General features: G+C 36.1%; 1 protein-coding gene across 2 annotated transcripts in view; it reads right to left on the bottom strand.

Moving 5' to 3' along the window:
- The window catches only part of asap3 (ArfGAP with SH3 domain, ankyrin repeat and PH domain 3), a 53,907-nt gene that overhangs the window by 15,879 nt on the left and 13,051 nt on the right, over positions 1-24,977 (bottom strand). For both annotated transcript variants that reach the window (XM_056476600.1, XM_056476601.1), the window contains exons 3-15: positions 18,941-19,086; positions 13,496-13,570; positions 11,685-11,734; positions 11,417-11,540; positions 8,176-8,261; positions 7,802-7,877; positions 6,055-6,141; positions 5,758-5,867; positions 3,222-3,291; positions 2,575-2,662; positions 1,904-1,952; positions 1,482-1,648; positions 204-337 (exon numbers count right to left, since the gene is read on the bottom strand). In XM_056476600.1, the coding sequence (XP_056332575.1) occupies positions 204-337; positions 1,482-1,648; positions 1,904-1,952; positions 2,575-2,662; positions 3,222-3,291; positions 5,758-5,867; positions 6,055-6,141; positions 7,802-7,877; positions 8,176-8,261; positions 11,417-11,540; positions 11,685-11,734; positions 13,496-13,570; positions 18,941-19,086 (1,262 nt within the window). The remainder of the gene's footprint in view (positions 1-203; positions 338-1,481; positions 1,649-1,903; positions 1,953-2,574; positions 2,663-3,221; positions 3,292-5,757; positions 5,868-6,054; positions 6,142-7,801; positions 7,878-8,175; positions 8,262-11,416; positions 11,541-11,684; positions 11,735-13,495; positions 13,571-18,940; positions 19,087-24,977) is intronic.

Here is a 24,977-nt window from a genome sequence, read left to right as displayed (position 1 = left end):
TTCAAACAAACATGTACAGATGAGAAAGAGTCACTCGTGAGTAACTGCTGACTCAGTCCCAGTGGATTATGGGCAAAAAGAAAAAAAGGAAATACGATACATGCAATTAGGAAATTAATGGTGTGTGTGTTTAGTGGGCCTCAACATAGAAAACATGGAAACCACCCATACTCTCAGAACAAAAGAGAAGTGTGTGTTTTTACCAGAAGCTCAGAGGTGCTTAGCACATCGAGAGTTAAAGACTGAATTCGTGACTGATGTACTCCGAGCTCACGATGGATTCCTGAACACTCGATACAGGTAAGGATGCCCAGGTTAGTGGAGAGCCATGTGGGATCTAAAGAACAAAAGCAAAACATGTTGGTGACCAATATAGTGTTGTTCAGTATCTCAGAGAAACTGATATGCATAAAAATGCCATTTACAGTCTTACACATGCAAACCTATGTAAGTATAATGCATTAGAGGAGCTCTTTAAAAATTATTATGTTCACATCAATCATAATAAATATAGAAAATAAATTTAAAAAACCAACCAAAAAAGTCCATTTTGATTGTAATATGACTTAAAAGGAATTGCTCACCCAAAACAAAAAATAAATAAACTGTCTTCATGATTTATTTATTATTCTTTTATAATTATTTTTTGGGGGGTTTTCACCTTCATTGATAGGACAGTAGAGATTTACAGACAGGAAAGTGTGGGGAGCAGAAATAGGGGAAGGATTGGCAAAGAACCTTGAGCCGGGAATCAAACTCAGGTCGCTGCAAGGATCTTGGTACTATGTGTTGACGCACCAACCACTAGACTATTAACATAGATGATGATGTACTTATTTTTAACTTGTCACACTCAAAAATCTATTTGACTTACTTTCTTTTATTAAACACAAAATGCTGGAAATCATCAGTGGCTGTCAGACCTTTGTTTTTGTCTAATAAGGATGTCAATGATTACCAGTTTTTAGTTTGTTTCAAAATAGCTTATTTTGTAATCAACATAAAAAAGAAATGGGTGTCATGGTGGCACAGTGGGTAGCACGATTGCCTCACAGCAAGAAGGTCACTGGTTTGAGCTGTGTTGTGTGGAGTTTGCATGTTCTCCCCGTGTTTGCATGGGTTTCCTCCGGCTGCTCCGGTTTCCCCCACAGTCCAAAGACATGCGGTACAGGTGAATTGAATAAGCTAAATTGGCCATAGTGTATGTGTGTGAATGCAAGAGTGTATGGGTGTTTCCCAGCGTTGAATTGCGGCTGGATGCCCATCCGCTGCATAAAACATATGCTGGATAAGCTTGCGGTTCATTGTGGCAACTCTTGATTAATAAAGGGACTAAGCCGAAAAGAAAATTAATTAGTTAATTAATTAATAAAATAGAAAAGCATAAAAGGTTGGAACCACTTGAGGGAGTGTAAAAAAGAGAGTAAATTTTAGTTTCTGGGTGAACTATCCCTTAGCAAAACACATCAAGATCCTCTGACCTGGTGCTCCGCAGTCACAGCAGGACTCATTGCCAGGCAGGTTTCTCAGGCCTGAGATAACAGCTCGGACGAGCTCTTGCAGACCACTATCCTGAAACTGCAGTTGATCTCCTCCCAGAGCAGTGTTCAAGGCCTCCTCTTTACTGTTCTGCAGCACAGACACCCATCTGCAACAAGACAAGATCTGCATTCATATCTCCATTCTCCAGCAAACAAATAATCATCTCTTAGGAACATCTGCTGCATCTTTAACGGTTCATTGTCTTCCTTAATCTTTCTCTTTCCTTTTTTATTTCCTTTCTACGCTTGAGCAGCAGGTTTTGAACCTGCACTTTCTTGCATGTCTGTACATGTCTCTCTGCAACACATGATTTCTTAGTGCACAGATAAGTGTGTGTGTGGGTGTGTGTTTCAGCTCTTACATCATGCATTCTTGCTCATCCTCAGCCTGGAAATGGTATGTGCGATTGTCTAAAAGGGAAAAAAGAGAGATATTAAAAGGTGTGTCTGCGTTTGGCGGGCCTCTTCGAAGAGGAAACATGGAAAGGCATTCTGACTCTCAGGAGGAAATAAGAACAGGTCAGAACTAGCCATTCACAATCTTTTCATGATCCACACACACACACAACTATGGCTCAAATCCTTATTTACATACTTCTGAACACCTACATGCATACAACACCACGGCTGGTTTGACAATGTATTTCACATCAGATATTTAAGAATGCATCACATGCTGCTCAGTAGATCCAGAAACACTGAATTATTTCCAGTCATGCATGTTGAGGTCATATTCATACCATGCTAGTCCTTGGATTGCTTCAAAATAAAACAATTTTCTTACTATCCCTACAATATTTAGTATAAATACTCTGCATATTATGCCACACTGACCCCATAAAATACTAAAAATATATCATTAACTGAAATGTGTGAATGTATAAAGCACTTCACTTTTATTTTTTTAATCAGTAGGTGACATACAGCACACTATTCATAAAATAGAAAGCTAGTTTTCCCATTCTAAAAAATAGTCATTACCTTCATACCACTGCAGAAAAGAAAAGGGGTCAAAGGACAGAGATCAGCTTACGTGTAACTAAATCAAACGTCCTCTTCTCCTCAGGGTTGGGCCGCACCTGACATGTCAGAAGATTGAGTTTTGCGGGTGGTCTGTTGATCTGAGGTTGAGAGAGAGGAGACATAACAGATTAAAACACATGCTCATCACATACATGGTCACCTGCTAAATCAAATGCAAACAAATCTCATTTACATTTATGCAGGATTAATGTTAGAAATGCATGTACTGTATAAGCTCAAGTAAAGTTTATGGTGGCTAAAACACTGTAAAAGCTGAAAGCAAAGACACGCCAGGAAAGGTTTGGGTTTTTGACAATGCGGATGATTCCAGATTAAACACTTTTTTTGCATTTTGGCCTGCATTTTGTGGTTCTGAAAGGAAATCGCTAATACATAAGCGATGAGACACTTTCATGCAGCATGGGAAAATCTGACTGCATGCCTCTGAAGCTCAAATAATCAGCCTCAAGACTGTCAGAACAGCCTTTTTGTGCCATCACTAATCTCAATGTGCTAATTATGAACATAAGCAAGAGTACTTAAGCATTTAGCCATTGATTTTGTATACAAATCGTTCATTTTATTAGCTTATTAAGCAGTGTAATACAATTAATTAATGTGTAACTGAAAGTTGTGTTTGTCTCTCTAAAATCTCACCGTGCTGTGAGAAATGGTGAGACAGCCATATTTCACCCCACACTTCCTCTTCTGCCAAACCTTTCTGATCCTGAAACACAAAGATCATGAAAAACCCCTAACAATCCACATCTAATATTTATCAGTATCAGCATAAATGATTACTGCAAAGAAACATCAAAAAGAGAATTCTGAATTATCATAACATTAAATATTGCAGATCTATGACAAATCTATATTTTGTACAGATGTAGGCTAATTTGTTTTGAAATGTGAGAATTAAGAAACATAACACAACAACTATTAGCCTTTACTATGCTATAAACATTTTAAAAAGATTAATTTGTGCGTCTTACATTAGTAGATTAACTGTGATAATTTTATTTACAGCTTTATTATCATCAATAACAATAACACTATCAATAATATCAATATCAATAACACTTTTTTGTTTTCAACTATAATTTTTCACAACAAATAAACAAAATGAAATTATTGCATTCAGATGGCTTTAGCAGAAAAACAATGATGGCCTAGTTTGCTTTACTATATAAACTCTATAAACAGAAATATATAGCAGCCAGTTGTTCAATCTGTTGACTTTCAATTACTATGAACTTTCTCTACAATTAATAATACTAGTTTATTCTCAACCACTGATTATTATTATGGGTAAAAAAACTGTAATGTAGTTACTGTACGTATTCACAGCCTTTGCTCAATACTTTGTTGATGCACCTTTGACAGCAATTACAGCCTCGAGTCTTTTGGAATATGATGCCACAAGCTTGGCACACCTGTCTTTGGGATTTTTTGCCCATTCCTCTTTGCAGCACCTCTCAAGCTCTATCAGGTTGGATGGGAAGCGACGGTGTACAGCCATTTTTAGATCTCTCCAAAGATGTTCAACAGGATTTAGGTCTGGGCTCTGGCTGGGTCACTCAAGGACATACACTGAGTTGTTGTGAAGCCACTCCATTAATATTTTGGCAGTGTGCTTTGGGTCATTGTCCTGCTGGAAGATGAACTGTCGCCCCAGTCTGTGGTCACAAGCACTCTGAAGCAGGTTTTCATTCAGGATGTCTCTGAACATTGCTGCATTCATCTTTCCCTCTATACTGACTAGTTTTCTAGTTCCTGCTGCTTAAAAACATCCCCACAGCATGACGCTGCCACCATCATGCTTCACTGTAGGGATGGTATTAGCCTGGTGATGAGCGGTGCCTGGTTTTCTCCAAACATAACGCCTGGCATTTACTCCAAAGAGTTCAATTTTAGTCTCATCAGACCAGAGAATTTTGTTTCTTATGGTCTGAGAGTCCTTCAGATGCCTTTTGACAAATTCCAGATGGGGAGTGGCTTCCGTCTGGTCACTTTACCATATAGGCCTGATTGGTGGATTGCTGCACAGATGGTTGTCCTATTGTAAGGTTCTCCTCTCTCCAAAGAAGACCGCTGGAGCTCAGACAGGGTGATCATCGAGTTAAGGCACTTCTCCCCCAATCACTCATTTAGATGGCCGGCCAGCTCTAGGAAGAGTCCTGGTGGTTCCCAACATCTTCCACTTACTGATGATGGAGGCCACTGTGCTCATTGGAACTTTCAGAGCAGCAGACATTTTTCTGTAACCTTCCCCAGCCTTGTGCCTTGAGACAATCCTGTCTCAGAGGTCTACAGACAATTCCTTTGTCTTTATGCTTGGTTTGTGCTTTAACATGCACTGTCAACCCTGGGACCTTATATAGACAGGTGTATGTATGCCTTTTCAAATCATGTCCAATACACTGAATTTACCACAGGTGAACTCCAATGAAGCTGCTGAAACATCTCTAGAATGATCAGTGAAAACAGAATGTACCTGAGCTCAATTTAGAGCTTCACGGCAAAGGCTGTGAATACTGATGTACATTTTTCTGTTTTTTTATTTTTAACAAATTTACAACAATTTCAAAGAATATTTTTCCACATTGTCATTATGGGGTATTGTGTGTAGAATTTTGAGGAAATAAATGAATTTAATACATTTTGGAATAAAGGTAACGTTAAAAAGATGTGGAAAAAGTTAAGCGCTATGAATACTTTCCAGGTGCACTGTATGTGTGCTGTATGCTGGGCTCTGAGGTTTGAAGAAAGTGCAAGTAAGACTGTAGTGCAGCAGGAGACTGAAGCACATTTAATAGAAAACATCTGTGTGAGAGGAACACTGTGACAAACACACACACAATCTCGAATGTGGGCCTGAAGTCACAGAGCTCAGACTGATGCTTTGTGCTGCTAACAATCTCCATGACTCTCTTAGGATATTATAACTCACTTCTTCATTCATCTTTAGGATCGGGGCATATATATCACTACACACACTGAGAACTGTGTTTCCAGAGGAACACACAGCCACCCCATGTGACCAAAAGCAAACAGGAGCTGAATACTGCATCATGTCTGGAAAACCTTGGACAAGTCCAGGTAATAAATAAATAATTGGTCTGTTGATGTTGTTTTTGGGACGGATTGTGACCTTTTCAACCTTGGGCCGAATAGGCAGTAGTGCGCAACTCACCCATCGCTCTTTTTTAAGAGGAATCCAGATTTTTCTGTGCCGTATTTCTTATTGCCTTGAGGCTGGTGGATACTGTATCCATGACCGGAGTTCTTTCTGTTTAGAAAATCCTGTTATGAAACAAAACATCATCTCTATTAATTGTTATCATCATTACAACCAAAACCAAGGAACAACCAGTTTTGCATATAGAGATTAACTGATTTATTCCCCATCTGACTAAAATTCTAAAGAAAATGCACTATTTTGAGTCAGAAGTGATGCATTCTGGGAGATTTATTTATCTCAGAGGAATACCTCTTTGCCATCCACTTGTAGTTGTGTTCTTAGTGAGTCTCGCAATTGAGAGAGCTGCTTTACTTCTTCATCCTGCTCATGACGAACCTGTGAACAACAGAAAAATGACTAAGCGGCTTGTTTTTGTAAATAATAATAGCGCAATCTCTCTTGATGTTAGTTTACTGACATGAAAACACATTTATTAATGGAATACATCTATCCATTTTATAATGAAGCCCAGGACCAAACTAACCAAGGCAGAAATCCTGTATTACTTAAAACCAGCTGAAAATATGGCTTTGGCCCAGAGTACAAATTTCCACCAATTTCTTTAACCAATTTCAATCAAAATACCCTTATAAAAGGAAATTCCTCTGGGAAAGCTGGATTGTGGTTCTTTCATTTTTGAGTTTCATTTCCTTTAAAGTCCTGATTTGTAATGATCAAAGGAGGACATGTTGTAACAGGAGCAATGTTATTTCAGAAATGTATCCCAAACCAGTTCTGTATTAAAACAGTGTCATCTCAACATTTAATTCCACATGCCCCATCCTGCCTTCTGCTCTTGGGAGCAACCAAGTGACAAACTTTAATACAAGAAAGAGGATTTAATGAACAGCATTATTATGGAGTGATATTCACTCTCAACTTGATCAGATCTCTTTAACCATGACCAGACAACACTTGTGGAACAAGTAATGATCCTGCTGGGAAACTTCAACTGGATTAACAATGAAAAAAAAAGTTTGTTTCATTCACTGAAATAAAACTAAGAACTAAAGCACATAAGAATCTAGGCATAATAAATATTATATAGTGGCTAGTTAGTGTTAGTTTCTCGGTTTCTAAGGGTGTATCCTAACTCATGAAACTGCACAAGTGACTGATTTTTGCAATCGTTTGTCACTGCTGTATGCAATACAAAGGGTGAATCACGGAAGCAGTGTAGCTTTGTGTTAGCATATTGCTAAGCTTATGCTATACTCTAATCAACAGAGAGAGAAAGAGAAAGGGGCTGATTTAGAGTACATGAAGTTCCAAACCACATTTTCTTATAATTAGATTTTTAATTAATAACTTCATTTTGCAACATATTTTTGTTTCATCTTTAAAACTTCCAGTATAAATATATAAATATATTTAAGAAGGCATATTTACTTAAAATGAGTAAATTGACCAGAAATACCTTAGTATAAGCTTACAATAATGGGGTAAGGAAAATACACAATTCACAAAATAAACATTTTTTTCTTATCCCAAAACAATATTATAAAAACAATAGGACATAAGTAATGATACATTTTACAAGACACAGTTTTTTACTTAATGAAACTGATACTTTTACTTTATGAAACTGATTTTTTTTTTTCAAAAAGTCACCTGATATTCATTAGAGAGTAATTCAAGGAATCTTTCAGATACTGTATCTGCTAGACCAGACATGTATAATCAATGGTAAAGTCCCAATCGTCTGTGAAAGGAATTTGGAGAGTGCTATTTCATCAGGTTTTGACTACACTGGGTCATAACTAACATAAAAACAAGATATTACAAAACACAAAGTGTGCATGTGTCTATGCACATGATCCAACTCTATGCATCATCCAAAATAAACAAGATAAGCCATCCTATATCTGCTCATCACCTCTCCAAAAAACATACGAAAGCAATCAACCCATTTAGAACTGCCCTTCGTGATCCAAAGTTTGAAACATTTTAAAATTGAACACTTTTAAATTTTCAGTAAAGTGTACAAATGCATTACCGTATGTACAGAGGCTGCCAACTTCTCTACAAACGGACCAAGATTCTCTGCAGCCTTCAGTCCATCCTGGAAAAAGCTGAAAACACAAAAGCAGCATTTAGATGTCTAAAATGTCAATGGCTTCAATATACACACAGAGCCACAGAGATTCAATTATTACAGACTACTGCTGAGCTGAAAGCAGAACTAATCATCTTTACAGTAGATATTAATTAGTGACTCATATGCTGAACCCAGTGTCATAATAGGATTTAACCCAGAGTTAAGTTTAATGTGAAAAGCCTAGTTATGCACAAAGTGAAACAAATAAGAATTGGAATAATCTCAAAAGGAAGCTGGTGATTCTGAATGGGCTGAAAAAGATTCAGGCGTACTTAAGTTGGGCTTGAAAGTACTTGATCAGACCCTGCAGCAGATCTGGACCTTGACGAATTTTCAGCTCCTGAATCTTCAGCAAATACTGTCAAAACAGACAGAGATAGAGAAAGAGGAGAAAAATCATGTCAGCGTTCAAAGGTCAATCCCACTGTTGTGTCCCAGCATTTTGACTCGGCACAGCAAAAGTAGATGAATTCAGCACAAACAAGAATTAAACATTGGGAAAATGTGAGATATTCATATCAAAATGTTATTGTGTTATTAAAGGGGATGTAACATGCTTACTTTGTCCAATATCATATTAATCTTGAACGTCTATAGAGTAGAACAGCAATCATATTTTCTCTTAAAAGTCTTTCGTTTTTTAATAATTTTAAGATTAAGTTACAGCTATCCAATGGGCTATTTGCACACAGACGTTTAATTTTTAGCCAGGCAGCCCAAGGGCTTCCTTTGAACTGTCTTCCCATTACAAAATTGTCACGTTTAAGATCTCATTTCTTTTAAAACCAGCGATCGTCAATGCCTGTTAGATATGCAATATGAAGTGGGTTTCAGATTGGACAAGAAGCACTGCATTAAATTTAATTTCTCCCTGCCATGTCTTTAAAATATGACAGCTTATTTTACCCCAGGATTTTCAATGAAATTTCTGCGCTAGCCTGTTCCTACTGACGGCGCTAGCAGTTACAATGATCTTTCATCTCACTTTACGTTTGAACAACTAAATGAATGCTTAAGTCCATTTAATTGAATTTATTGTAACTACATCACAACATTGATGCTGTAAAAACAACCTTGTGAAATAGAAAATAGTCACATTAAGCTTTCACCGGAAGTTTATGGTTGGCATTAAAACTCTGGCTGTGCATAGAACCCATTATCTTCAAGAAAAAAAATCAAGCATCCGAAGGCATGCCATGGACGGACAACTGTCAAAATCAAAACCTATAAGCAATTTCAATCAAATAATATTTACTTAGGTAGCAGACATTTTAATACTCAGAACTACTAGCAAAACAAAAAATATGTGAAATGCATGCTGATGTCTATGGAACAATAATAATAATTTTACACACTCTTACATGCATGCTATTTACACCAGATGAGCACTGTTTGTGTAACTAGAATGTTTACTCTATACTTCTACCAGTCGAACAGACTACTACTTTCATGTAGTTCAGAAGAAGTCAATGAATTGACATGTTGTAAATCCAGCAGCTCTAATCTCCACTGCAGTGAATGGGGCTATGGCATGTCATAAACCCGACGTGTGCCATGGAAACTGAAACGTGATGAGTTGTACAGTCAACTCATTTAAAACGTATGCATGAAAGGGTTATATTAACCATGGCTAAACAAGATTGGCCTTCCATATCCGGAAGCACACTCTTTGGTACTCAAGCAATGTTGTAAGGTGACAGGCGCACTCTCGCACTAGTGACGTATGTACTTTGCTTGAAGAAGACGGAATTTCTGCTCAGGTACTGTATGTAAAAAATAATCTCTTTTGAAAAAGAGAATGAATTAGGCCCAATCCCAATTCTATTTTTGTACCCCTACCTCTTCCCCTTGGCCCTTAAAATTGAGGGTTAAGGGGAAGGGCTTTAAAATTTACCCCTAAGAATTGGGACAGCACAGCACCTGCCCACGTCATCAGATGTCATCACGATCTCATGCTTCATATGAGATCAACAACGGCCACTGCTGTAGTTATTCCAGTTGTCTTATTTTTTGGTTTTTATTATAAGGAAATCACTGAAGGCATATATTATGTTATCATAACGATATAATGTGGCAATAAGATTGTAACTATACTGTGTATTTACACAGTGGCCATATTCATCTACGTAAACACACCAAAAACATCATTAACATTATAGCAGACACTGTAAAAAGCCCATTCCCAGCCACTAAACATTACTGACAGGGTATTCGAGTGTCATCGAGTGTCAGAATGTTGTGGGACTGCTGTACAGGAGTTATTATTATGGATTATAGACCCCGAATTTCAGCGGTTTTTATTTTAGCAGGTTGTTTTAAAGCATGACGTAAAACACGAACGCGGTTATGAATATATTAAAACATTTGCTTGTTTGTTGTAAAAATTCATAATAATGACAAAAATATACAAATTTGTGGATCTCCTTACTTCCGGGTGCAGCGATTCTGTTGTTGTAGCTGGTGTATTCTAGGAAATTTTCTTGCCCCTTGGTTTCAAGTGTGGTCCTGAAAAATCTTCGTTTGAAGGAGTATTTACCCCTTCCCCTTAGCCCAACGCCTTCAAGCTAAAGCGAATTGGAACACCCCTACCCCTTCACAGGAACGCGCAAAATGAGGGATAGGGGTAAGGGGAAGGGCTAACGGGTAGAATTGGAATTGGGCCTAAGTATATGATGCCACATGTTTTAAAATCAGATATTAAAGATTTTGCTGTATATTTTAACTAAAATAAATCATCTAATGTCTAAAACTAACTAAACTAAAAATAATTCACTTTCAATTGGTTAAAAGGGACAAAAGAATCAAATGTTGCTTAAGCTTAGATGTTTTCTGTCTCTAAGCAATCTATTCAAATACATACAACTGCACTCTATGCATATATTCATATGAGAAGTTTCCAAAGTTAATAACGGTCACACGCTTGGTCAGTTTTGGAAGAAATAACGCATGTCTCCACTATAAAAAGAGAGCAAAGTGGAGACATCTGGAGCTCTGTGGTTGAAAAAGGGAGTGCTGCAGGACACTGAAAATCCCCCTTTATTTCTTTATTGCTACACTACACTTCTTTCCTTATTCTTTCTATTACCACAGCTGAGTTCAAACAGTGTAGTCCAAATTTCCCCAGTCTTGCTAACAGACACAAACACATGCACACAATATATGGAACTTGGACATGTTGCCATTTAGACATGTGGTGTGAGGTCATCATCAATAACCACACAGACACATGAACACAATGTGGTCTCAAACAGAGCTGTCTCTTAAACACACCCCACAGCTTCTCGGTTTTAGGTGACTTCAGACAACACCACACACTTATTGAATTTACAAAGAGTGTTTTCATCACAAAAGAGAGGTTAACAAGCTGAGGTAACCCATAAACGACCTACTGAAGCACACACATACAGCTGTACTAACCGCACTTATTCTTTCTGAAATGCAAACACTATGTGGTCTTGGTCAGGTTAATTTTGCAGATGTGTCATAGTCTGTTAAGCGAGCGCCTGCAAATACCTCACACATCTGCAGCTGGAAGTTCCTGCGTTCTCTTTCCATGTCCTCCGCTGTGTCTGTCATGTCCAATCGGATCAGCCCATGCTGTTTCTGTTTCTCCCTTCTTTCTTTCTCCAGCTTCCCTCTAAAAAGCAGAGTGAAAATTAATAGGCAAACGGGGAAAATATCAAAATGAAACAGTAGTAGAGCTGGCGGACTTGTCTTACAGATAAACTAAGTGGTGGGTTTTTATCACACTTGAAAGGACAGATTTGACTCCGAAACTCACATTTTAGCATCATAATCCTTCCAGCTTTTCTCCATCTGTTTTTTCAGCTCCTGAGAGAGGAAAAAATATTAAGTAGATTAGTAAATACAATGCAGATATACGTTAATAAAATCTGAAAAAACATGCAGTCTACTGTATCTTTTGACACCAAATTAGCCATCTAGATTAGGACATAAAAAGTAAATTAATGTAAATTACATATATATACTCACCGGCCACTTTATTAGGTACACCTGACGTTAACGCAAATTTCGAATCAGCCGATTAGTGAAAATCGAGCATCAGAATGGGGAAGAAAGGTGATTTAAGTGACTTTGAACATGGCATTGTTGTTGGTGCCAGACAGGCTGATCTGAGTATTTCAGAAATTGCTGATCTACTGGGATTTTCATGAACAACCATTTCTAGGGTTACAGAGAATGGTCTGATAAAGAGAAAATATCCAGTGATTGACAGTTCTGTGTGCACAAATGCCTGGTTGATGCCAGAGGGCAGAGGAGAATGGCCAGACTGGTTCAAGCTGATAGAAAGGCAACAGTAACTCATATAACCACTCGTTACAACAGAGGTATAAAAAAAGAGCATCTTAGAAGCACAACATGTCGAACCTTGAGGCAGATGGGCTACAGCAGCAGAAGACCACACTGGGTGCCACTCCTGTCAGCTAAGAACAAGAAACTAAGACTACAATTCACACAGGCTTCCCAAAATTGGACAACAGAAGATTGGAAAAACGTTGCCTGGTCTGAGGAGTCTAGATTTCTGCTTCGACATTCGGAGGGTAAGATCAGAATTTGGCGTCAACAACATGAAAGCATGAATCCAACGGTTCAGGCTGGTGGTGGGAGATATTTTCTTGGCACACTTAGTACCAATTGAGCATCGTGTCAACGGCACATCCTACCTAAGTATTGTTGCTGACAATGTCCATCCCTTTATGACCACAGTGTACCCATCTTCTGATGGCTACTTACAGCAGGATAACGCACCATGTCATAAAGTGTGAATCATCTCTGGTTTCTTGAACATGACAATGAATTCACTCAAATGGCCTCCACAGGCACCAGATCTCAATCCAATAGAGCACCACTGGAGTGTGGTGGAATGAGAGATTAGCATCATGTGCAGCCGACAAATCTGCAGCAACTGTGTGATGCTGTCAAGTCAATATGGACAAAAATCTCTGAGGAATATTTCCAGTACCTTGTTGAATCTGTGCCACGAAGGATTAAGGCAGTTCTGAAGGCAAAGGGGGTCCAACCCAGTACTAGTAAGGTGTACCTAATAAAGTGGCCAGTAAGTGTTTTTATATATATTTTGAACTGTATATATAGACATTTAGATATAAATGTATAAACATTTATAATTAATCCATAAAAAATATAACAGATTTATGTCAAATTAAGCAAACCTCTTGGGACAAATTTACCGCAAAACACCCATTAAAAAATGTCATGCAATAACAAAAGACACTCAATGGAAATTAATATTGTGAAAGCAATAATATCAGGGTGTGAATGAAAACATGATCTCAGAGCCTGCAGTGCATATCTTCTCATCATACTGGTTCAACCCATAAAGAAAGGTGTGGTGCAGCTATAGCGTTTCAGACATTAGAAAACACAATACTCCCAAACAAGCCACACATGCCAAAGATAGTTACAGCACTTAATCCAGTAAACAAAGCAACATACTTTTGTGGACTCTACAAAGAAAAGCATTTAACTTCTTGACTTTTATTGCCGCTATCATTTGGTTACAAGATGACGTTTTTGTGGCATTTAGTCCAGTTTGACAACAAGGTGACTCACCAGCCTGCTGTCTCTCAGCTCAGACTTCAACACGTTCTCAAGAGGGAAAGAAATTATGTTGTTTAGGTTTTGCACCTGCAGAAACAACAGAAAGAGCACATTTATTCAGGAACACACACTCAAGACCAAAAAAGTGGGTATGCAGAAATTATGGAAGAGAAACAGAATCCAAAAGAAACCAAAGAAACTTAAAACAACATCTGAAAGTCGACCAAGACACAGTGCAGATGTTAATTCAAACTCTAACTCACTTTTCAGAGTAAGTGCTCATATTTTTACCGGTTAAGACAAAACCCTCCTTATAAAGTCTAGTCTGGAGGTTCAAATACTCGCAGAACATAAATCTGGATTTTCAAAATGCAAAGGTTTTAACTCTGTTTGAGATTTCTCCTCGGCCAAGCGCACTAAAGTGCTGGGCAAATATAAATCTTCCTTAGGAAAGAATGAGGGAGAAAAACCCACTCTAAGGTGAGAGAAGAATCAGACCAAGAGAGATTCATTTCAGAGCAAGAGCGGCCTTTCTGGACATTTAGCTTTTCTCTGTTGCTTTTGTACATTTTTCGAGTCACCATTTATATTTAAAAAGACGTATGGGCATTTCTCTAAACAAATTGTACAAACAGCAAAGCACAATGGACTACCTGCAAATGACTGTAACTTATTTCAAGAGTTCACACTTAGATATTGCTTGATAATAATAGCAAGTTTGGCATGCTGTCCTCCAGAGAACCCTGAGCTCGAAGATAATTGAGCCCAGGGCTCCCACCTGGTCGATGAGCATGTAAGGCGGTACAAGATCAGGTAGTTCTTAAAAGCTCCCCCCGGTAAAGGAGCGAAAGGAGGGAATGGGGTGGATGGGGGGATTTTTCCCCCCAAAAAATGAAGATAATGGAGTTATACTAGATGAGCTATTTATAGTGAGTTTGGATTAATCCGATAGGCTTACTAATGATTACGGATTGGAGACCAGCCGCGATCAATCATATCACATGCTCCTCTCGAAATTAGTTTGTGAAACTTCACTTAAATCCTATGTTTATCTCTTGAACGCATGTATGTTAATGAACATATCAGTGCAATCCAAATAAAAAGTAATTGTATTATTGTTTAAAAACAAGACTGTCTAAATGCTTAGTCATTATATCAGTATAACAGTAAACTCTGTTGTAAACCGTTTGGATGACGGTTTACTGTACTGAAACACAGATGGCTGCACTTTTCACAGTATGTATGCCATTAACATTTACATTTTCAAATTTACACATTACAGCATGTGGGATATTGATTAAAAGAGACAGGATATGGTTCACTGGTACACCTTCACATACTAGTGATCTGAAAATTAAATAAATAAATATGGGCACAACTGCAAAATTAGTGAGGAAAGGCACAGAGAAAACTTGATGAATTGCAATGCAGTCTGTCACAACTGGTTTATCATTGGTTAATCTACATTCTCTTCATAACTGTAGTGAAATTTAAGATTCACCTGCACAATTCATAGCAAACTCACATGAACTGAGCAATGCTTGGTCAACCATGTTGTACTCAATGACTTATACGATGAACTAATGACAAGATGTTTTGAGGGGTAACACTATTTCAAAGAGAACTGTACAATACATTTTGAGCAACATGACATATGTAGGATAACATAGGGTACTACATATAAATGTACATACTCATTTGCATGAATGTACAAAAGAAAACTCAACTGGTTCAAAACAACAAGAGACTGCTTTTATGATGTGCAAAAGAGACTATTTATGTGAAGTGTGAAGATTGTAGTTTTGAATAGTTCATTTCTGATCTGAGAAATGCACAGATTGTAAATAGAAAAACTTTATATATTTGCACACATACTTTCAAAATCAAGTAGAACCCCATCAATGTCAAATCTCTATTTACACAGATAAACAGACAGACAGTTATATGACATAATCTCTATGCTTGTACATAAATACATATCTCAGACACTGTCAACTTATAATGTTGCTGATTATAGATTTAAAACCTTGCAAAATGAATGTTACATATATAAATCTTCATGAATTTGAATAATGACTTGACCCTGAGGGAAAGTTATGGCCCTCACTAAAGGGCGCTAAATCAAATGGAGTTTATTTTCTTAGCAGCGTTTCTGCTGTATTTTTTAAGCCGAGGTTCCTTTCCCTGGTGATCATTTGATTGACAGCTCAGTGGTCAGACGCTGTCCACTCAGGCTCTCAGGTCTGGTATAAATTACATCACCATGGAGACTATCGGTGGGAGGGTTCCGGGCGCTGTGGTTTGAGGGGCCCTTGCCTGCAGCTGTTGAACCCCCGCTGACACGCACATGCACACACACACGCGCGCACACACACACACACACACACACACAACCTCTCCCAGTCCCCTGTGTACTTTATACAGCTGGAAGTCTGCCGTTTCTTTTTCAGATATAAATATTGAGAAGACAAGCTGCACAGACATACACCCAAAGGTGCTTTCTGAATAATACTGGCTAGTCAGACAGTAAATTATCCGTTTCCTCTCAATATCAGCGGAAAGATCATAAATTATACAGGTAATTAACATTTACACTGAAATTTGTTACACCTGAAAGTTATTCCTTTCTGCTACACCATTAACATGTGTTTTGGTCAATCTGAATACAAGCAGACACATTACTGTTGACACATGGTGTTATAATCCATCTCTTTTGTCCCCTTTCAATCATTTTCCAGACTTCTTTGAGAGACAGACTGGCACAATTTACATATGAACATGATAGAGTACAACTCAAAACAATACAGAGAGCAGCAGCTTTCATTTCTGCTAATACACACAAAACTATGCAGAACTTTGAGTGTCCATATCAGACTCATGATTAGTAAGAGAATATTGTGCATTTTACTAGGTATGAAAAAATGAAAAACCGAGCATTTTTTGTTAAAAATGCATGATCAACAACCGGAGACCTTCTGCTTTCAGTTCGGCTAATCTATGTGTGCATCCATACTGCACTGCAACAACTTTATACTACAAAGTCTATAAAGGAAATGCAAACAAAGATCAGAGAAGACTAAAGTCTAAAAAACAATACACAAAGACTGAAACATGCTGGCCCTTACAGTCTGAATGCAGGTGACAACGGTGCCAAACACGCATAGAAAAGCACGAGATGCAGTCAATTAAAAAAAAAATTAACCTTCATTAATTTTTTTCTTCCATGATTCCTAAATACTTTCAACATTAAATACTGCAGGGATCATATTTATGTGCTTAGCCAGTTTTGGTTAACTTACGGCTCATTTAGGCGAACACTTGAGGTATTTATTTTAAAGTCTAAAGCTTAAGTAAACATCTATATTAAATGTTCATGGGCTTCATTCAATATAATTGTGCATTGGAATTTAAATTTGTATTTATTGTGTGGATTAAAGTAAGTTAGTAGGCCGTTTAAAAAAACTCACTGGGATACGTACTTTTCATGATGAGTGAAAATTCTAAATATTATTGTGTGGGTTTTATTAAGGCATTTATGAGTGAAACATATGGACATAATAAAAAGTTTAGATGGTATTTTTTTTCTTAATGTTAGCCCTGTATAATTCATATTAAATACAATCAGCTCTGCTTACAGCTGTAAACCAAGACAACGCTGTTACTTCTATAAGCACCACCTGCTGAAAGACAAAAAATTTCCATTTTAATCAGCATTTATACAGTTTTAGGTCTGTAACAGTACGCTTTATGTAGCATTCATTTCACCAAGTCTGATTGCTTTTTATTTTAAATGACTGACTTCCCAATGTAATCTATGTTGATCCTTTATGTGGATGAAGATCACATCTTTAAATTTCAAATAGATCTGAGCTTTAGCAATAGTGGCATAATGTTTAGACAGTAGGAGGTCTAACAAATCAACAAAACACATCTTAATATGAGAGGCCTGCTAAGAACACAAATTCCAAAACCTGACTTGAAATTAATAACTTGAAAAAAAAAATCAATCGGTTACAAAGAGGTTCAATAAACACCAATGTAAGCTCAAGCAAATTCACTAATTTTACCCAGGTTCTATAAGTCAAGATAAACTAATTTTGTTCTTAAGCAGCCCTATTCTGTTCTATTCCATTCCATTCTGCTCTGTTACGTTCTTTTAAATTCTGTTCCGTTACGTTCCATTCTGTTTTGTTATGCTCTTTTATGTTCTGTTCTGTTCTGTTCCATTTCGTTCTGTTACATTCTGTTCTGTTACGTTCTTTTACGTTTGGTTCTGTTCCATTTCGTTCTGTTACGTTTTTTTACATTCTGTTCTGTTGTTACGTTCTTTTACGTTCTGTTCTGTTACGCTCTTTTAGGTTCTGCTCTGTTCCATTCTTTTCTGTTACACTCTTTTACGTTCGGTTCTGTTCCATTTCATTCTCTTATGTTTTTTTACACTCTGTTCTGTTGTTACACTTTTTTACGTTCTGTTACGCTCTTTTATGTTCTGTTCTGTTACGCTCTTTTACGTTCTGTTCTGTTCCTTTCAGTTCTGTTACGCTATTTTACGCTCTGTTCCATTCTGTTCTGTTTCATTCCCTTTTGTTCCACTCTGTTCTGCTACGCTCTTTTACGTTCTGTTCTGTTCCATTTAGTTACGCTCTTTTACGCTCTGTTCTGTTCCATTCGATTACGCTCTTTTACGTTCTGTTCCATTCTGTTACGCTCTTTTCCATTCTGTTCTGTTCCATTGCCTTTTGTTCCATTCTGTTCTGTTACGCTCTTTTATGTTCTGATCTGTTCCATTCAGTTATGCGCTTTTACGTTCTGTTCCATTCGATTACGCTCTTTTCCGTTTTGTTCTGTTTCATTCCATTCAGTTTTGTTCCATTCTGTTCTGTTACGCTCTTTTACGCTTTGTTCTGTTCCATTTCGTTCCGTAACGTTCTTTTACGTTCTGTTCTGTTCCATTCTATTTTGTTCCATTCTGTACTGTTATGCCCTTTTACGTTCTGTTCTATTCCATTCTGTTACATTTTGTTACGTTACATTACGTTCTGTTCTGTTCTGTTCTATTCTTTAACAGTTGAAAACAGAAAATATTTCTGTGCTGTTTAAAGCAAATGTTTGTTATGTATTTCTCAGTGCATTACTAACATATTGCAGATTTATCGTCCACCAATACATTTTAGAAAGTCACACAAATACCTCCATTTATGATAGCAGTAACTCTAATAGGAATGTCATGATGGGTAAATTAACTGTAAGCTAACAGTAATTACTAGGCTCAAATGACCTACTGTAATGTGATAGCTCAGATGTGGTAATCAAACTATAATCTCAAATGAGTCAAATAAATCAGAGCATCACTACAGAAAAGACCTTTATTACTTCATTTGAAAACCGGGAAAGAAAATACTCAGCATCATTGTGTTCAGTAAATATAGTTGACCCTTGAGATAGTGTTCTGCTTACCAGGTTTTTGAAGAGTGCAGTGACCTCTCGCGTGAACACGGCCAGGTTCAGGAAGCCTGTGGACACCTCATTATTATCCTGCGACAGGTGGCTGTTGCCCAGATTCTCCAGAACCTCTGTGTACTGCTCCTTATTCTCCACGTGATCTGGCAACACAACATTACACAGTTAACAATCGACAGACACTCCTGTCATTGACCTTTCTGCAGATAACAGGACACACCAGAAGTCAAATACAAAACTGTTTGCAACCCACTTTTCTTTGGTAATGTGACACAGGACACTTGCGAAACAGGATATTCAATGAAAAACAAATGTAGGGTGGGACATGCTTTTATCTATTAGGAATTGGATTTGGAAAAGCCTTTATAGCTCCATGTAAAATCATGTAATGGGTATGCACGCACTGCATTTAATCTTAACCATTCAATGGTTTGTGGTCATAAGATTTTGTTTTTTTTCTTTTTGTTAACTTGTATTATTATTATTCTACAGGCCCGTAGCCAGCCTAACGAAAGGGGTGCTTCTTTTTTCTCAAAAAGTGAACCTTTTTGCAGTTATTCGCCTCCTTTTATTTCATTATAAGGTATAAACGCGGCATTTAAAGTGACATTTTAAGCTCTTTTTTGTTTAAATAGCTTGTTGGATGGTCATCATAACCACACTTTTTGATGTACCAAAACATTTCCTTAACAATTTTATAAAAACATACTTTAAATTATTACTTAAATAATACTATAATAAATTACTAATTTATTACATGATTTATCATTGAGAAAAAAATAGGATTTGTTTTTTTTATTATTATTATTATTATGTTACATAGAAAATTCATGGATAACAATCGAGTAGTATTAAAATTAACTTTGCAGGGTTCCCACTCTTTCATGGACACCAAATTGAAGGACTTTCAAGGACTTTTTAAATCACTAATATTTTAAATCGAGCACCTTTGTAATTCACACCCCCAGAATGTAGCACCATGGAAGTCCTTCCTGTACTTAACATTTCACTTACACTTAATATTTGCATTCAAATGTCATAATGATGATGTTTTGAATGCCATTTTTAAAAAGTTGCCCGTTTTAAACAACCGTTTTAAAGTCATTTTCAAAGAACTTTCATACAATTTGTTGAATTCAATCCAGGCAATATACAAATGTTTTTCTGAAGTATTTATAAAATGCATTATTTGTTATAGTTTATGCATAAGATTAAAATTTCAGATTTTTAAATGAAGAATTTCTTTTTTTTTTTTATTCAGGCTTTAAAAGCAGAACAGTACAATTGTTGAAAACACCATGAACTTTAAATTCAAGCACTTTCAAGGACCTATGTTTGTTTTTAAGTTCTTTCCAGGCCTTAAATTCATATGTCTGAAAATCAAGCACTTTCAAGTATTTTCAAGAAGCATGGGAACCCTGACTTTAATATGGGCCGCCTTTTGTGCCTCACACCTTTTTATTGATCATTTTTTGTTTCATGAACGAGGTCCAAGATTTAGAATAAACGTTACTTGTAAAATGTTGTCTCTATATAACAACAATACAGTAGGTCAGTAGTAAAAGATGATTTCACTTTCGTAAGATGGTATGTTTTCTTGCCCAGACGTTGGACTCATGAAAAATAATTGTTTGCATTGGCCAAAACTGATTAGCCGAAGTCATAACAGCCAACAGAGGGTTTCACTTGGTCTTAAAACCTTCTTCGATGGGTTATTTTCACAATTTATGATGGAATAGCAGTCAAAATAAGACAAATGAGCTCATGTATGGGCTAAATTCTGGACCTTTGTCAGTGAGGAGTGGCTATTTCGAACCACCCGAACCCCACTGGCTAAGGGCCTGTTATAATAATTATTATTATTTATATGTAGGATTTAAATGAAACGTCGCTTATCAACACATAAATAAAACATGTGCATATACACCTATATATTACTTACATATACACCTATGCTATTGGATGTTCAAAGCCATATATATTTTTATTTAAATCCTACATGGCGCCTCATAATTATTCTTTAAATGCTATCATTATGTTCACAATGTCATATTACTGTTTGTACTTTTATTTCATAATTTCATAATCCTTTACAACAAGGTTTACATCAAAAAATAGATCAAATGTGCTTATTGTGTTTATAATGCACAAAATGCATTGCACATTTATAAAAAAAGTTGTAATTACAGATTTAATTATAAATGCAAATTCAATGTAAAAATATAGACACACAGTGCTCAGCATATACAAGTACAAAAATCTATCTTTTAAATACATATTTTTATTAGGAAGCTATTCAGTATTATATTTGTGCATATACATTAGATTAGTCAGTACTGAACCCAAATCTGGAGCTTATCTAACAAAATAACTTACGATAATGGTACAAAAAATAGTTCACCCAAATGTATGTTATAGAAAAATATTAAACACAAGCAGGAAAAATCAAGAGAAGCAAAAAAAAGGAAAAATTTTGTTGAAATTTTGTAGGTTGTAATTTTTTTGCAATATTTTGCTTGAATTGTATTATCTTTCAATTTCTAATAATATTTGGTGACTAAAATATTATTTTAATAAATATATCTGTTTAATAAATCTGTTTTGTTTAAATGCACCAAAATACATACTATGTTCACTGAGAAAGGGACAAAATTATTTATTTTTAAAATGGGGTGTACTCATATATGCTAAGCAATGTACATAGTAAGTGCATTGTGCCAAATGATTTATTTCAATGCAAGTACACATCAAAAAACCAAGATCACGATCCTTCAGAAATCATTCTAAAATGCTGAGATAAGCACAGTCAGAAATTACACAATTTTCAACAGTGATAAAGTTTATTCGTGTTCTGAAACCGTGTGATCCTACAAACCTCACCGCATGATCAAATGAATAGAGGAAAACAGGATTTTGTGAAAATGATAGCAGCTGAAGCACAGCGAGCTCCTGGCAAGAAGACTGAAAACACCACAGGCTCAGTCTGCACAACAGATCAAAGAGCTCTCAGCTCTACGGCTAGAAAATAAACAGGTACACAGAGATAAGAGATGAAGCAATGTTAAGTCATCTCCACTCATGATGATCACAAGCATTGTGCACACGTTCTGGGCTTTCAAAGGGAGCGTCGCTGGAATTAGCATATATTGTGTTATAGATGATGTACACATTCTCCTGAACTCAAAAACGCAAACAACGTTCCTATCCAGTGATCATTGCGCTCTCATTTCTATGATATCGATTAGGGCTTTGACTGGTTTATCAGGAAGTTGATCAAGAAAAAACAAAGACACTGATCCAGAAATTTATCAAGGACTCTTGAAACTAAATGTTTTGTACCATTAACATCCAATTTCGCTACACTAAATATTTGTATACAGCATGTGAACCCAAAATTGTGAAGGATAATGGAGAATGAAGTTTGTATTCTAATTCAAATCCATATGGATAACACCAGAAATAAACAAGAGAAATCAGCATGAAATACTTCTAGCAAAAAGTAAGAAAACTGCAATCCGAAAGCGGCTACAACTCGAACCCCTACAAAACCGTAATGGTTGGATATCGTATCTAACGTTTAAAATATGGAGAGGATGACTTTTTCTTTAAAACTACAAATGGACAAATACCTGCAACATTGGGAGAAATGGATTGTACTTATGCCTTTACACAGTGTAAACTGATCTTTATATGTATTTGTTAATGTGACCTGTAAGGAAATATGTGACCAGTCAACTGTTCATTTAAGTTCTGATGTGTTATTGTATTTTTTATTATTTTTATCTATTATTTATTATTTGTATTTTCCTTTCCTTTTTCCTCCTTAAAAAAAGTTAATATAAAATATAAAAAAAAGAACTCAGCATGTTTGAATATTGTTTCTAAATCGGAGGAATTCAACATTATTTCATAAAAATGACAAATTCAGGGACTTTTATATATATATATATATATATATATATATATATATATATATATATATATATATATATATATATATATATATATATATTCCTCTTTTTTAAGTCAAGTCAAATGTGTAGCTGACACTTCCTCTTTCATGAACTCCAATCAACTATGTTTTCCCAGTGAGTCAGACTTGCTCAAACAGTACTGCACTTTACTCGCAGACGCCAAACACACTTTCCTGATCTGGAAACAGTTTTATTCTCTCAGGCATCTGTGAGCACTTTCAGACGCACAGTTTTAATTTGTATTGTTAATTCATTTCTTGACATGTCTGAGAGCTGATTTGTTCCAGAGACCATAGGTGAAGCCCAGTGAACCTTTAAGCAGATCTTGTTCCCTGCTTTTTAGAAAAAATGACCCCGATATCAACACTTAAAAGAGCCCGCCACATCTGTGTTATTGTGAGCATGTCTTCAGCAGCATTTAGTTCACAGCCAGCGGCTCTGTTTTAAACTATGACACTGTTAGGTTACACGCAGATGCAAATATAGACTAAATAAACAGCTATCAAAAAGACCTACAGAAGGTCACCTGTAGTGAATTTATTCATAAAATACAGTAAGCTTTCAATAACATTTTGTTTACCTGATTTATTTTCCACCAGTTATATTAAACAAAACTAAGATTGGTTTTGCTTACTCTAAAATAAAAATTTACATGGATACATGGTTTATTATTAAACTCAAAGCCTTTGTAACACACTCAACAGCAGAAACACCAGATGTTGCTAGGAAATGTTATGCCATTAAACATTTGCAAAACATACTGGTGTAATAGTTGTGGCGAGTCTGGCGACTACAAAATACTAAAGATGAATTCAATTTAAACCCTTCCTCGAAAACAAGAAAAAACGTGGAATGATGGATAGAAAAATACGGCAAACAACGTGATCAAATGGCACATTTAAAGACCCAATATGCTTCAAGGGAAATTAATGAACTGTTATTTTGAAGAAAATGAGGGTAAAATTAAGTTTGCTGTTATTCAAGGAGTTTAACACTAAAACTATCGAGGCGATCATTTTGACTATTTTACATTTTTGCAATTTAATTACTTTGTTGAAATTAAACCCACGCATCTACAGGGTTTCTGCAGGTTACACCAAGTCAAATTTAAGACTTTTTTAAAGACCTTTTCAAAGCCATTATGAATAACATTTCAGACTTATATTGGGGTTAAACACTAAGCATTTTTTTCTGACGGCCAATGGAAAAGACTTTTAATAGTCCCCTCCAAAAAATTTAATTTTGTTATTTCTTAGTCACATATTTTAAGTAATGTGTCAAAACAAGCCAACTCTGGTTGTTTACATAGACTTAAAAAACTGAGTTAATACATTTTATTTTTGTTAAAGGTTTTATTGAGATGTATTGTTAGTGATTGAATGTGTTGGCCTGGTTAAAAAATTAAGACCTGTTTAAAATGACTTAAGACCAAAAAGACAATTTTAGTGAATTTTAGTTTTTAGAAATTTAAGACATTTTATGACTTTAAGACCCTGCAGACACCCTGATCTATAATACCCTGACTTTTCCTAAATATGTGCAATTTTCCTTATAACATTGTTATTTTATTCAAATTACAAAATATAATAATAATAATAATAAAATAAAAGTATTTCTATCTTTAAATACAATAGCGGTCAAAATGCATGAATTTCAGTAGCTACGTTTCTATCGACCTATTTTTATGCGCATTTTGGATATGTAACATTGTAAAACATCTGAAAAGTTATTTTGGCCATTCTAGAATGCCTGAATCATTTCAGCATTAGTGTTATTATATTATTAATGACCTCCAGAATCAAGCATCTGTGCTTTGCATCTCACTTTTTCACCACGTGTTCACTGCGTGTCAGGATTGCCTTCTAAGATGCAAGTCTTTTTATTAAGTGAAGAAAAGATTCATGCAGTTTCTCCTACCGCAGCAAATTCCATTTTTACTGTTGATACTTGGTATCAGTTTATAAGGAAGAGACAATTTTGTTTTCTTTGGAAGGAAACGCTGTCTATTCGCACGTCTTTTATGCGATAATCCAGTTTTGCGCATAAAGTTAATTTGCATT

This window comes from Danio aesculapii, chromosome 17, assembly GCF_903798145.1.
Source record: "Danio aesculapii chromosome 17, fDanAes4.1, whole genome shotgun sequence".
Lineage (NCBI taxonomy): Eukaryota > Metazoa > Chordata > Actinopteri > Cypriniformes > Danionidae > Danio > Danio aesculapii.
The sequence above is the reverse complement of the archived record's forward strand: the minus strand, read 5'-3'. Positions and strand labels throughout refer to the sequence as shown.